Source organism: Aotus nancymaae, unplaced genomic scaffold, assembly GCF_030222135.1.
Source record: "Aotus nancymaae isolate 86718 unplaced genomic scaffold, 86718_ANA_hifiasm-v0.15.2.pri h1tg000032l_0, whole genome shotgun sequence".
Taxonomy (NCBI): domain Eukaryota; kingdom Metazoa; phylum Chordata; class Mammalia; order Primates; family Aotidae; genus Aotus; species Aotus nancymaae.
In genome coordinates this window covers 27,559,676-27,574,255 of record NW_026988445.1, presented here as the reverse complement: position 1 = coordinate 27,574,255, position 14,580 = coordinate 27,559,676, and the positions used below count along the sequence as shown (strand labels likewise).

The window sequence follows — 14,580 nt, the reverse complement described above, 5'->3', positions numbered from 1 at the left end:
TTTTTCTTTCTTTTTTCTTTAATTTTGAAGACAAGATCTTGCTCTGTTGCCCAGGCTGGAGTGCAGTGGTGCCACCACAGCTCACTGCAACCTTGACCTCCTGGGCTCAAGCCATCCTCCCACCTCAGCCTCCAGAGTAGCTGGAACTACAGGCATGCACCACCATGCCCAGCTAATTTTTTAATTTTTTTGTGGAGATGGGGTTTCACCATGTTGCCCAGGCTGGTCTCAAACTCCTGGGTTCAGGTGATCTGCCCGCCTCAGCCTCCTAAAGTCCTGGGATTAGAGACGTGAGCGACCACACCTGACCTGTTCATGCATTTTCTTCTCTTTCCTACCAGTCTGTAAGCTTCTGAAGGGCAGCAGCTGAGGCCACTTTATCTGTCTAACTCCCATTATCCCTAGCACAGTGTCTTGCAACAGAAAACGCTCCATGTGAAATGAGTAAATAAATGGATGAGCATTTTAAAATGTACCTGAAAGTCTGTTATGGAAAAGGAAGAAGTTGTTTGAATAATATTAATGGTAATAACTGGAAGAAAGCAGCCTTGCTTTGTTTTCATATATGCCAGGCTAGATATGTTTAGTGATCATGCTTATGAGGCACTTGTTTCAAAAACTGTCATTTTTTTTTTTCCCCGAGATGTGGTTATGCTATGTTGCCCAGGCTGGCCTTGAACTCCCGGGCTCAAGCGATCCTCCTACCTCAGCCTCCAAAGTATCTGGGACTGCAGGTGTGCACCACAGTATATAGTTTCACTGTCATCTTTTAATTACAGGAAACTCTAAGAGTGAGTGAGTGGGTGTGCGTGTGTGGTTTTTAAACAAGTACATGTAAGTGACAGGCCTGGTGCACTTTACTAAACCTACTTGCATCGTTGGAGTGATTATCATTTGGTTCTGCTATACTTAAATATATATATTTATACAAAGTTAAAAATAAAAAAGTGATTACAAAATCATAATATAGTATCATGTGGACAAGTAAAATTCCCAATGAAAAATTTTAGCCTTATCACTCTCTTATACTTTTTACTCTGATATATGTGAGAAGATACAAATATTTATTTATATAGCAGTACTGAGTTTGAAAGAATAGTCATACATTTGCAATATATTCACCATTTTTATTAATGACATTACGCTCCAACTCTTTTCAAAGTGATGAGCTGGGTGCTCTGAGAAATACAATATTGATAAGACCTCTTCTCCTACTTTAAGAATGATATACATTCCAGAAGCAAAAAATTGCAAGTACACAAAAAACTTCCAAATATTAATTTTTTTCCCCAGATTTTGCTTTTTTCCTCCTTCGAGTAATTCATTTACTCAAATGCCATCAGCACAAAGTGGGAAGCTGGATTCAAAGGGAGAATCCTGACAAGAATCAATGGGGAGGCCTATGGTAGAAAAATCAGGATTTCAGGGAGACCTTGGAAAGAAGGTGAGATTACAATAGTGCCAGAGAAGCTCAGAGGGGTATTCTAGGTGCAGAGAACAGCAAATGGAGAGAAAAAGCCCTCCAAAAGTGCAAGGGGAGCTGTGTGTGCTTACATTTGTCTGGAAGTCAGCAGGTAAGAGGATTTCATCTCAGATGAAGCAAGACTGGAAGGGTGAGAGCCTATCAGGATGACCTCACATGCCACGCTGTCATTTGCCTTTCTCTAATAGAGTGGCACCATGGAAGGTTTTCAGAGTAGACCAACAGAGTCAAGGCAGAGGCTTATGAATATTCACTGGGCAATGGTCAGCAAAAGAGATTGGAAGTGTATTGACACAATTTTCATAACCTTTGTGAGAGGTCAGCAGAACCTAAGTTGCAATGAATTTAAGTGGTGGGTCTGAGGGTCATTTCAATGAACTCTCTGAAGTTCAAACTAAAGAAATAACTTAAACAAAAAATCAACCAAGCAATCTAAATGCCTAATGTCCAGAAATAGGAACTTGATAATGGGTTGTCTTAAATCACTATTAGAATCATTGATTATCAGAACTAGAAGGAAACTTATAAATCATCTACTCTCACCTCATTTTTTTTTTTTTTTGAGACGGAGTCTTGCTCTGTCGCCAGGCTGGAGTGCAGTGGTGAGATCTCGGCTCACCGCAACCTCCGTCTTGCAGGTTCCAACGATTCCCCTCCCTCAGCCTCCTAAGTAGCTGGGACTACAGGCAGGCGCCACCATGCCCAGCTAATGTTTTGTATGTTAGTAGAGACAGGGTTTCACCATGGCCAGGATGGTCTCGATCTCCTGACCTCATGATCCGCCAACCTTGGCCTCCCAAAGTGCTGGTACTACAGGCGTGAGCCACCGCACCCAGCCTAGTCTTACCTCATTTTATAGGTACGTAAGCAGGCCCAAAGAGTTAAGTAATTCGTCAAAAGTTGCAAAGAATGCCTGGAGTGAATGCCTAGAGAAGATACTATAACTCAGGTTTCCTCAATCCCAGGCTGTCTGGGGACCTCCCCTAAGAAAAGCATATGGTTTTAATTGTTACCCCACCAAAATACTCTTTGAACCATTCTTCTTTATTCTTTTCTTATATATCCAAAGACCCAATTTCAGTCATATTGGCTAGTGGTAGTTCTTCCATCGTACTTTAAAAACATGGTCCTTTCTATGTGCTTTTACCCACTCCCTAGCTACAACAAATACCTTTATGTAAAAGGATCCAGTTCTATGCCTCTAGTCATGACTTTTCTCCTCATACCAAACCAACATTGGAATCTCCACTGAGGATGCAATAAAATATTTCTCTGCTACCTCTTTTAAGTTCCTCAGCTGGCTTAACAGATCCTCCAGTCAACTTGGGCTAGAAAACTTAGTCACCTTTAATTCTGTCCCCTCTTATTCATGACTCCAAACGCCTCTTGAAGATGCTACTTCCTTTCACTTCACTGGGATAGACATAGCCCAGGGCTTCATTACTCTCCCCCTGGACTATGGTGCTTGTATTCTAATTGGGGTCCCTCACAGTCATCTCTTCCTCAAACCATTTTTCCCAAAGCTCTTCAATTACCTTCTTAAAATACATATTCGAATCTGTCATTGTTCAAGTCCTCTTGACTTCTTACTTGAACTAAACAGCCTCCTAACTGAGGAGTAGGTGAACTTTTTCTATAAAGGGACAGACAGTAGATATTCTAGGTTTTGAGGACCATAATCAACTCCAGTGTGGTAATGGTAGCGCCATATATAATATGTAAAGGATAATGGTGGCATTGGCCAATAAAACTTTATTTATGGATGTGTAATCTTTATGTGTCAAAAATATTGTTTTCCCTTTTTTCCAATCACTTAAAAATATAAAAACCATTTTTAGTTATGCCATACATAATATATGAAGGATAATGGTGACATTGTCCAATAAAAGTTTATTTATGAATGTATAATCCTTATGTGTCAAAAAATACTGTTTACCCTTTTTTCCAATCACTTAAAAATATAAAAACCATTCAAGTCTGACCCATCAAGCAAAAATGACCCAGATGATGGGTCAGACTTAGCCCATGGGTTGCAATTGCTGACCTTGGCCTAACCAGTCTTCCTGTCTCCTATATCAACACTCAAAGTTCACTTTCCACACTGTCTGCTTAAAATGCATCAAGAGTAAGTCGGGATGGGCAATACTCCAGAGTGTGGCCCATAAGGCTCTTCCGCCGGGCCCTGCTCCCCTTTCCAGTCTTATTCCCTACCAAACACCTCACCTGAGAGTCAAGTTTATGTTTTCTCCCATCTTTATGTCTCTGCATATATTGGTCTCTCTAACCTGGGGTACCCAACCCACTTTTTTCCACATTCAGAATTCTTACTCATGGTCTCATTAATCAAAATTGTTGCTAAATAACCCCACCTCCCTCACTATCCCTTTTCACTGTCAGCTTTCCCTGATATCAGCTTTCCTTGACTATCGCCTTCACCTCTGGTGCAGAATGGGTCAGTCTTCCTTCCTGTGTGCTCCTGTGATAATCTTCACTTCTATCATTGCACTGTTGTCACACTATTATATTTGCCTATAGAGATGTGGTTTCTTTACTAGAGTGTGAGTAATCGAAGGGTAGAAACTGGGTTTTATTGTTTCTCTCTATGCCTAGGACCAAGCAAAGTACTTAAAAAATAGTAGGTGCTCAGTAAGTATCTGTTGACTAAGTGAATGTTAAACTCACCAATTTGGGTCCTTTAATTAATACTAAATTTCTATCTTCCTTTTTTTTTTTTTTTTTTTTTTTTGAGGCAGGGTCTCACTCTGTCACCCAAGTTGGAGCATAGTGGCGCAATCACAGCTCACAGCAGCCTTGAACTTCAGGGCTCAAGTGATCCTCCAGCCTCAGCCTCCTAAGTGGCTGCATCTGTAGGTGCACCACTGTGCCTACCTAATATTTTTTATTTTTTGTAGAGATGGTGTCTCACTAAGTTGCTCAGGCTGATCTCAAACTCCTAGACTCAAGTGAGCCCCCGGTCTTGGCCTCCCAAAGTGTTGGAATTAGAGGTGTGAGCACTGCACCTGGCCTCTATTTACCATTTTAAAATCCAATAAGGAGAAACACCAGAAAAGCAGTAGGTTGTTTTTTCTTTTAGATTGATCTACAGATTTCTACTACAATTTTAAAATTTTCTTTGCCCTTAAGATTTGGATGCTTATTTTGTCATTACTTTAAACATGGTTTTCGTATTCAATTTTCAACTTTGTTTGGAATATGCCATTTGAAGTGTTTAAGTTGAGACTGTGTGGTAAGGTGTTATCTGTGTAGGAGTTATGTATTTCAGCTGATCTACACTGAAAAGGAATGACACAACATTTCTCAGTCACACACCTGAGTATACTGAATCAATAAAGCCTGATGAGGGGTAGCAAACTTAAAACACACACACACACACACACAAAAAACCAAAAAAGTACTGTATATCAGAAATAGCCCAACAACCAAGTCACACTGCCGGTGTGAAGGAGAGATATACACATTTCCCTGCATTCTAATTGTCATCTTTAAATTTATGAATGTGGATTTTATAAAACATGAACATAGACTAAGCATAAAATGCTTACAAAAGAGTACTGCACTTAGAAAATAATTTTTATTTCCTGTAAAACTACGTTTAAATTTTTGTAGAATTGGTTTAAATAAAGCTCAACAAAAAAAGCTTTCTACGGAACCAAGCAAAACCGTTTTTCTTAAGAACAAAGGAATTAGTTACCACTCGTTCATTTTCAGCAGTTGCTGCATCTTAATACGCTCTACTTGCAAGAAATTTATCTTGTCAAACAGTACAAATTGATATTACACAGGGAAACTCTCTACGGACTTTGACTTCAGAAATTAACTCTGAATAAGACAGAATGGCAAAAGGGGCAAAACCAGCATTAATATTTATTTACTGAAGCTCAGCCACGCTGAGACATTAAACGCTGTCCTATTTCTGAGGTTTAGCAGTGCTTAGCACACAAATGGTTGGTTCTGAATAGAAGTCTGACAGAAAAGAAAAACTATTAACATTACCATGATGAAGCTAAATTCTGAAACTTCTAAGATTAAATAACCACAGGCATTATGCTATCAGTACATTCTCAGTTCTACAATGACAATACTTTAAACGAGCATTAAAAGGACAGTTATTATTCTGCAATGTTAAGCAATTTTTTTCTCATAAATGTGTTTCATCTATTAGGTTTTTTTTCTAGATACCATACATGTATAAATAATTTATTTTCTTTCTTTGCTTTCTCTCTCTTTCTTTCCTCTTTCTTTTATTGTTTAAAAGGGAAGATGTCAAATCATTTGGAATATTATCATAACAAATGTTTTAAACAAGGTTTGATTTTAACAGAACCAGAGGCATCTTAACACTAACCCAAAACTTTGGGAGGTTCACCAACCTCTAGAATATTTTTTTCTCCAAATGCAGGCTGTTCAAGTGGTGCTTTTCTCCATCTGTTAGCATACCGTGCTCAGAATTACATTGTCATGTTTAATGTAAAAGGGATCAGTCCCCTTTCATAGTTTAAATTCAACATATTACTATGATTGGAAGACCAGTGTTTTTCTAACTTATAAACCAAACCAAATATCATAAACTTACATTTTATTTAGACAAAGTTCTCTCTAAAAACTGAAAAACTCTAAGAACTGAGCAACACCAAAGGCTTGATGTGAACACCGAAAAATTATAATAAAACTCAAAGTGAAAAGAAACCACATATGATAAAGTGAAATATCTACTATCTCTATTTGAATTTTTCTCTCAATGTGTGTATTTATGAGTGTGTGTTTTTCCAATACAGTAAATTCACAATGCTTACGACCTAAGAGTCTTACTGTAATTTAGGGCTGAGCTACATTATTTATTAAAGTTGATGACAATGATGATCACATCACAAAATCTCATGATGGAAGCGAAGTAATCTGAAGTCTCAATGGTGAAAGCCTGTGTAATAATAATTCGAACATGAGCAGTGCCAATCTATTTCATCTTGAAATTTTACACCTCCTTAGGATGCAGATTCCTTATTTTGTATCAGTTCCATTTCAATTTGCATCTTACAATTTATTTACTTTGTCTCTTTCACCGACAGTATTTTATTATTTTCCTAAATAAATTCCTCAGCTCCTTCAGTTCAAGATTTTTATTAGATGTAGAATTAGCAGAAGAGGTAGTAGTGGTGGTAGGAGAAATATGTCATTTTGCTTATATTGATAGAGAATCACCTAAATATTTGAGCATTGTAGATGAAAGGTTTTGTAATATATCAGTAATTCCCTGCCACACTTATCATTCACATGTCTGGGTGTTTTGCTTACCACATCTCTACTTTTCTTAATATGCCTGAAAGCTATGTGTGAACTGAATGACTAAGACTAACTCTAACAACTGTTTGGAAGCCTGTGGCAAAAATCAGTGGAATGAAATCGGTGCTATGGTGCATAATGGGATTAGGGAGTACCTGGTGAGGTGCAGTTGGTGCTCGGATTCGCCCAGCAGTTCTGTTAGTTTCAGGCACTCCTCTCTGGCCCGGGCTGCCTTCTGCTGCTCCTGTTCCAAGTGCTGCTTGCTTTCACTCAGTTCTATTCTCATTTTCTCTATTTCCTTAGGTAGAGAGAAAAAGAAAAAGCATTCATATAAAATATATGCATTTGAATTCAAAATTAGCTCATTTTTATTTTTTGCCATGAATTTCAATATGATAAAAAATTATTAGAAAATTTAGGCTAGCTTCCATTTTATGACAAAGGGAATTAGCACACCCAAAAATGCACATTAGTGAGGTGTTTTTTTTTTTGGATTGCAAAATAAAGTCTAATTTTGAAAATGCAATGATTAAATGAGAGTATTCAAAGTGGATAATTGCACTACCATTCTAAAAGTCATTCTCTTTTAAAAGTAATATTTACTTAAAATGCCACTACCTTTAAAATGTAACATTTTTGTGTGAGATTCAGACACATGCAGTGATTTACATCAAATATGTACTTTTTACTCTAAAAGATCAAATTATGGCTTCATTTGGGTGTTTTGAAAACCAAATTAAAGGTTAAAATAAATAATTTAAGACATATTTTAGAAAAATGTGAGGTTAAAAAATGGCATGATTGCTGGGGAAAAAATTCAGGAAAAAAATAGCATGAGAAATTTAAGAATTGATAATGTATGAGATTTCTGAGCTAAAATAATATTTCCATTTAAATTTGCAATTTAAAAAGTCAACAAGAACACTGTAAGACTAATAAATATGAATATATAAAATTTATGAAGGTTTATTTTTTGGTTTCAGGATGAAATTATCCTTATCTTACTGAAATTCAAATATTTCAAAGCAAAAATACTCATATGGGCCACAATTTTAAATAATTTATATACTAAAGTAGAAATACTTATTTATAGAACATCTGTAAAATTAAGCCAAAGAAAATAAAAGATGAACACTTAAAAATATTTAGGTTATTAAAACAAGAAAAAAAGAAGAAAGGGCAGAAACATTTTCCAATTCAGCAGAAAGCAAGAAGCAAATTTTTGATACATAAAAATGTAACCTCCTTTTGGAAAACAAAATCATGTTTAAGTAGAGGGGTTTAAATTTAGTATTTAAATAAATTTCTAAATTTCCTCATGTCCTTATTCAATATTCTGAATAACCTCCAACTACATTTAATACATCATGTAGGATAAATTGAATAATTCATTTATATTTTTTCTTAATTCATAACAGTATAACTATTCAGTTTATCTCCATCAACACCATACATTAACCAACAATATAATCACTTATTACAGTTCTCACAGATTGGTTTATTTTTAAAAAACTATGTAATAATTATAATAACATTTTCATTCAGTGTCAATTTTCTCTCTCTTTCAAATTGGAATACTAAGTTAAACTGACTGACTTCTTTAAAATATTCTGTTATTAAAATTAGACCAATATATTTTCAATTCCATAATTTAATACAATTAAAGAGATAAAAATAATAAATATTAAATTTTTATTGTCTAACATTTATGAAATTAACAAAAGGAAAGAACTATAGAATTGGAATTATATGTTAACTTTAAACTTCAAAAATGTATTCATTAATTTTTACACAGTGCTGTATGCAAGAAATTGTACTAAATAATATGATGAACTCAGAGTTCCCATCTCTACACTCAGGAGTAAATAATTCATCTGGGCAAATGAGACATATATACACGAGAAGACTATCAAAATGCAAAGCATATAAAAACACCAACTGAGTTATAGAGAAAATTCATGCCTCAGTAGCCAGATGAGGGATATATTAGCATGAACGAGAAAAGTGAGAAAGAAGTAAGGGCACAAAAACTCTGGAGTGATGATACTTCAGATCACATTATGAAAGGTCTTGAATTATAGATTAATAACACTATATTTTTCTTATAGATAATGGGGTGACATTATGGTTTAAACAGGTAGGCAATATGACAGAAGTTGAGCTTGAGAAAACTGGATCAATGTGCACAATCAATTTAAGGTGGCAAAGAATGGCAGAAGGGAGACCATGAAAAGATAACTGCAGGATTCCAGACATGAGGAGTGGAGGGACTTAACACAGAAATATAAAGAGAACATGGAGATTTTATGGAAATCAAAGGAAGGGAATCAGAAGACCAAAGATGACTCCAGAATTCTGAATTGAGACAATACAAAAGAATGACAGAAATAGAAAATGTATAAAATTTCCAACTTTTTAAAAAAGAAAAGATACAATTTTTATAGGCACTAAGTAACAATAACAACATATGTACCTTACACTGGTAATTAGGTTTTAAGTATAAATTAGCTTCTTTCTTTTTCTCATGTAACAAAAAGTCAAGAGTTGTGTTGAAAGACAGGCCAAACATAGAGGTAAAGAACATGGGTCCAACAGCCAACACAAACCAGGGCTCCAGACACAGCTCTGGCACTTTTATGTGACCTTGGACAAGTCACTGGACTATTATACAGTTTCTTCCTTCTAAAATCAGAGGAATAAGAAGCTCTTAAAACTGTTGTGAAGATTAAATTAGGCTAGGAATACTTAGAGTGCCTCACGCATAGTAAAAGCTGAATAAAAGATGGCGATGATCATTATTATTGATTTTTCCCTCCATCTTTCAAGAACAGCAAAGTGATAAGAAAAAATGGCCCACCTAAGAATATGTGACTATCCCTAATGAGTTCTCAATTTAAATCATAACATTTCCCCCTCCCCAATAAAGCAGTATTTTGGTGAAAACTGAATAAAACTTCTTCTATTGTAATTTCAAAAGGTGAAATGTATTTTTGTTAGGAAGATGGAAAATTACTGCCTGCTTCTGATCATCCATGCCAGCAAAAGAGCTTATTGGTGCAGATAATCAAAATCAACAAATAATCTAACCAGCTGGACCAGGGCTCAACACTTACTCCCTGAGTCAGGAAAATCTGCCATGGCAGCAAGTCCAACAGTTAGAAGAGAAATCTCTTGCCAGAAATGCCACGCTCCCACTGGCAGGATAACCCTTTGCCTCACCCAACTAGGTCAGGCTGCTTCCCTGGCTGTATATAGTGGCTTGGGGATGAAAGACCAACCACAGCCATAGGCCAATTGTACATTACTCTCAAAGCACACTATTAACCTGCATGTCTACAGTGCAGTTTGATGTGGCCATCTTTTGGCTAACTGGGCAAAGGCAGGTCCAGATAGCTTTACACCTCATCAAAAGGTATCTTTCAAGTCATGAATATAACCACCAGAACAACTAAACATAGAAACTTAAAAGAAAACAGTACTGGGGATCGAATTTGGAAAAGGGGAGACTTAATATTGTTCATATATATGCCTCCACACTGTAGGAAGTTTTTTTCTTAATCATGGGCATATGTAACTTTATTTTTATTGTTGATTAAATTTGCCTATCAAAGTAATGCACCCAATTTAAGTCAAAGAGTACTAAATGTCCAGTAACAAGGAAGAGCAGTGCCCATGCCCTACCTCACCCATTTCAAACCTAATCTCCAGTGGCACACACCATCAGCTCTTCCAATGTTTATCTTCATATTTTTAAAAGACAAACTTACACTGCTATTTGTCAAGTTTTCAATATTAGACCTTTCTTATGTGAAGAAGGGTGACAATTTAGGTCTCATACCACCCACCCTACAACCCACCTCATGCTCCCATATAACAATTTTGGTTAAATTATTAGTCACTAGGTCACTTACATTATAATCATTATGAAAAATTTGCTCACTACTGAGACAAGCGTTATCTTGTCTAAACTAATTTTGGGCCAGGCACAGTGGCTCATGTCTGTAATCCCTGCACTTTGGGGGGCCGAGGCAAGCAGATCATGAGGTCAGAGATTGAGACCATCCTGGTCAACATGGTGAAACCCTGTCTCTACTAAAAATACCAAAAAAAAAAAAAAAAAAAAAAAAAAAATAGCTGGGTGTGGTGGCACACACTTGTATTCCCAGCTGCTCAGGAGGCTGAGACAGGATAATCGCTTGAACCCAGGAGGCGTAGGTTATGGTGAGCTGGGATCACTCTGCTGCACTCCAGCCTGGTGACAAAGCAAGACTCCATCTTAAAAAAAAAATTGTCTTACATATAATTTTATTACTTCTAAAATTGCTAGGTTTTTAATAGTTTGTTTTTCTAGGTAACTGACATTTTCCCCCAAATATTCAAACATATCTGTTAAACAACCATCAATAATATCTTTTCAAATAACCTAAAATATTAGATAAAGTATAAGTTCTTTTAAAAAATTTTTCCTGGAAATATGCTTCTTGGCATCTTATGTATGGCCTGGTTGATCTCTATCTTGTGTTAAGCCTTGCCCATGCTCTTTTATAGTTCTCTGTTTTCTGGGTCATAAGTTACCATGTTTCTCAATTTATTTTCTTTTTTGGTTGAAGTACAATCTCCAGGTAGCTTTCATAAGAAAAGTTACATGAAAAATACGTTTCGAGTATTTGTATGCCTGAAAATGTTATTACTGTATGCATACACATGATTGTTTGGCTGGGTATAAAACTCTATTTTGAAATTAGTTTTCATTCAGGATTTTTAAGGACTATTCCGCTGTCTTCAGGATCCTAATAGTACAAATGAAAAGCTCTATGTCACTCTGACTTTTAGTACTTGGTCTATGATTTACCTTTTTTTGTCTTTCTGGAAACTTTTACAGTCATCTCTTTTTCCTTGTCATTTTGAAACTTTACAATGCTCAATCTTGGAATGCAGCTGTTTTTCGTTGTGTGGAGTTTTCAGTGAGCCCTTTTCAATCTGAAAGCTTTTTTTTTTTTTTTTTTTTTTTTGGTTTGAGGATGTTTTCTTCTACTACTATTTTAAAATATTTTGATGCCATATACTTTAATATTTCCTCTTCCTGGAACTCCAGGACATTAGTTGCTGGATTGATTATCTCATTTTCTTATATTTTCCATCTCTGTCTTCTGATTCTAACTTCTGGAAGATCTGACTGATGAAACCTCCTTTTGAATGTTGAGAAAATTTTCTACCATAATTTTTATTTCTATGAGCTATTTCTTGTCTCTATTGACACTTCTCTATATAGCATGCTAATTTTATTCTATGAATGTAATATCTTATTTCTCTATTAGAATATACAGTATTTCAAATATTCTCCTTTGCTTATTATATGTTGCCTCAGTTTTCTCCAGGTTCCTTTCTTGTTTGTTTGTCTGATTTAGACTCTCTATTATGTTGTATGTTTGCCTCAAATACAGGATAATACTTGCTTATCCTTTTATATTTAAGAATGAGGCAGTTAACAAAAGTGTGGGTTTAATACTTTTGGGGTAATATGATAGTTTATTTTATTTATTTATTTTTTTTTGAGACAGAGTCTTGCTCTATCACCAGGAGCCAGGCTGGAGTGCAGTGGCACAATCTCAGCTCACTGCAATCTCCACCTCCTGGGTTCAAGCAATTCTCCTGCCTCAGTCTCCCGAGTAGCTGGGAGTTTAGGCGCGTGCCACCACGCCCAGCTAATTTTTGTATTTTTTAGTAGAGATGGGGTTTCACTATTTTGGCCAGGATGGTCTCGATCTCTTGACCTCGTGATCTGCCCACCTCGGCCTCCCAAAGTGCTGGGATTACAGACATGAGCCACTGCGCCCGGCCAGTTTAGTCATATATGTTTTTCAGCAAATATTCACTCCCATCTCCTTTCCACTGAGAGTAAAATACATTATGTCTCCCAGTGACTTTGGGCTTAGCCATATGATTTCATTCGGCCAGTGGAATTTGCATGGCTATAATGTAAGCAAAAATCATAAATAGTTTATGTTTATGTCACGTTCTGGCAATTCTCCATGAGAAAAGTATGCACTGGGTTGCCATTGTCCCTTCAGCCTAGAATGCAGAAAGAATACACAGAGATCAGAACTAAACCCCAATCATAGCCTAGAAAGCACAGAACCCACAACCTGAAGCAGAAACACCTAGTCAAATAGAGCACATATCAGCCAAATCTTACTTGACCTGCAGACTCATAAATATAAATATACATGGTTGTTAGTGCAAGCCACTGAGTTTTGTCAATATAAAATTATTGACTTGAAGGGAATAAGGAGTGTTACAACTATATCACCTTAGAATTTTATTTGATCTTTGAAACAACTGCATGAAACATACAGGGAAGGTATCTTTCTTTACACATATAAGAAATTTTGGGTCAAAGACACTGAAAATTGTCTAAAGTAGTACACCCAAGCCTTGAACCAGATCTTCTGACTTCACTGCCTCCACTACACCACACAATAAATTATGCGTAGCTTTCAAACATTTTTTTAGCCAAGATCCATAGTAAAAATTCCATTTTAAATCAATCAGAGACAGATACATATAGAAAGGTAAGAAGCATTTATGAAACAGTACTAACTCTTACTATGTGAGAGTTATGTGATCTGCTCTGGCATTTCCTATTCTCATTTTATTCTATTTCTCTTATCTTATCTCATTTATTTCAGACACTCTGGCACCCAGACTGGAGTACAGTGGTGTGATCACAGTTCACTGCATCCTTGACCTCCTGGGCTCAAGTGATCCTCCCACCTCAGGCTTCCAAGTAGCTGGGACTACAGCCATGTGTCACCATACTCAGGTAGTTTTTTTTAATTGTGAGTAGAGACAAAGTCTCACTATATGGCTCAGGCTGTTCTCAAATTCCTGAATTCAAGCGATCCTCCCACCTTAACCTCTCAAAGTGTTGGGATGATAGCATTAGCACCACCATGCCTGGCCAATTCCACTTCTTTAAAAAAAATTTCTTTCTTCAATCTATAAAATTAATTTCACAATCCTACAATTTGAAAAGCATTCTGTACTTCGGATAATTAAAATATTTTTTACATAAATTAAGTAGAACCAAATAAAAAGTTTCATTAAGAGTAATTCTACTATACATTTTTCCTGATTTCCTAAGAAAAAATATCCAAAGAAATGAATGTAAAACCTATTTGAAAAATTATATATCATCTTAATTCAAAAGAATAACTTTGCCTGGAAAGAAAAAGAAGCATACATAAACTATAATAACTCAATGGTAGTGATTTATTCCTGAAACTAAATATTATGTGACTTAAAATTATTTCACCATCTTTAATATAGAGTGACTTGTTTATGTAAGAGAAAATGAGAATAGAGTGAAAAAAAAATTACAGAATAGTCAGAAGACTAGATCCAAAAATCCTCACAAGTTAAAAGAAGGAACTGGTGGATTTAAGGCTGACAAATTTTGACAATGTGAATTTATCACTCAGAAACCAATGGATGAATTCAAAGAATATATTTCCAAAAGTAAGGTAGTACATAATACTGAAAATTGAAACATAATCTATCACTTGGGAGAAAATAATCATTTAAAGTTCTGTATGTGTAAAAAAAAAGTACTCATTGGAAATTTAGTGTTCACCAGTTCATACTTTTATTAACTTATAGATGTTAAGATTGATTTCATCAAATCATTAGTAAATTTTCACCTACATCTGCAGTAGCTACCTTTGACTATTCAAATTTAAGCTAATTAAAATAAAGAATGTAGGTCCTCACCTGCATTAATCATAGTATCAGTGCTT

General features: G+C 35.8%; 1 protein-coding gene across 10 annotated transcripts in view; it reads right to left on the bottom strand.

Moving 5' to 3' along the window:
- The window catches only part of SDCCAG8 (SHH signaling and ciliogenesis regulator SDCCAG8), a 240,350-nt gene that overhangs the window by 118,700 nt on the left and 107,070 nt on the right, over nt 1–14,580 (bottom strand). For all 10 annotated transcript variants that reach the window (XM_021666931.2, XM_012443692.3, XM_012443691.3 and 7 more), the window contains one exon: nt 6,940–7,082. In XM_021666931.2, the coding sequence (XP_021522606.2) occupies nt 6,940–7,082 (143 nt within the window). The remainder of the gene's footprint in view (nt 1–6,939; nt 7,083–14,580) is intronic.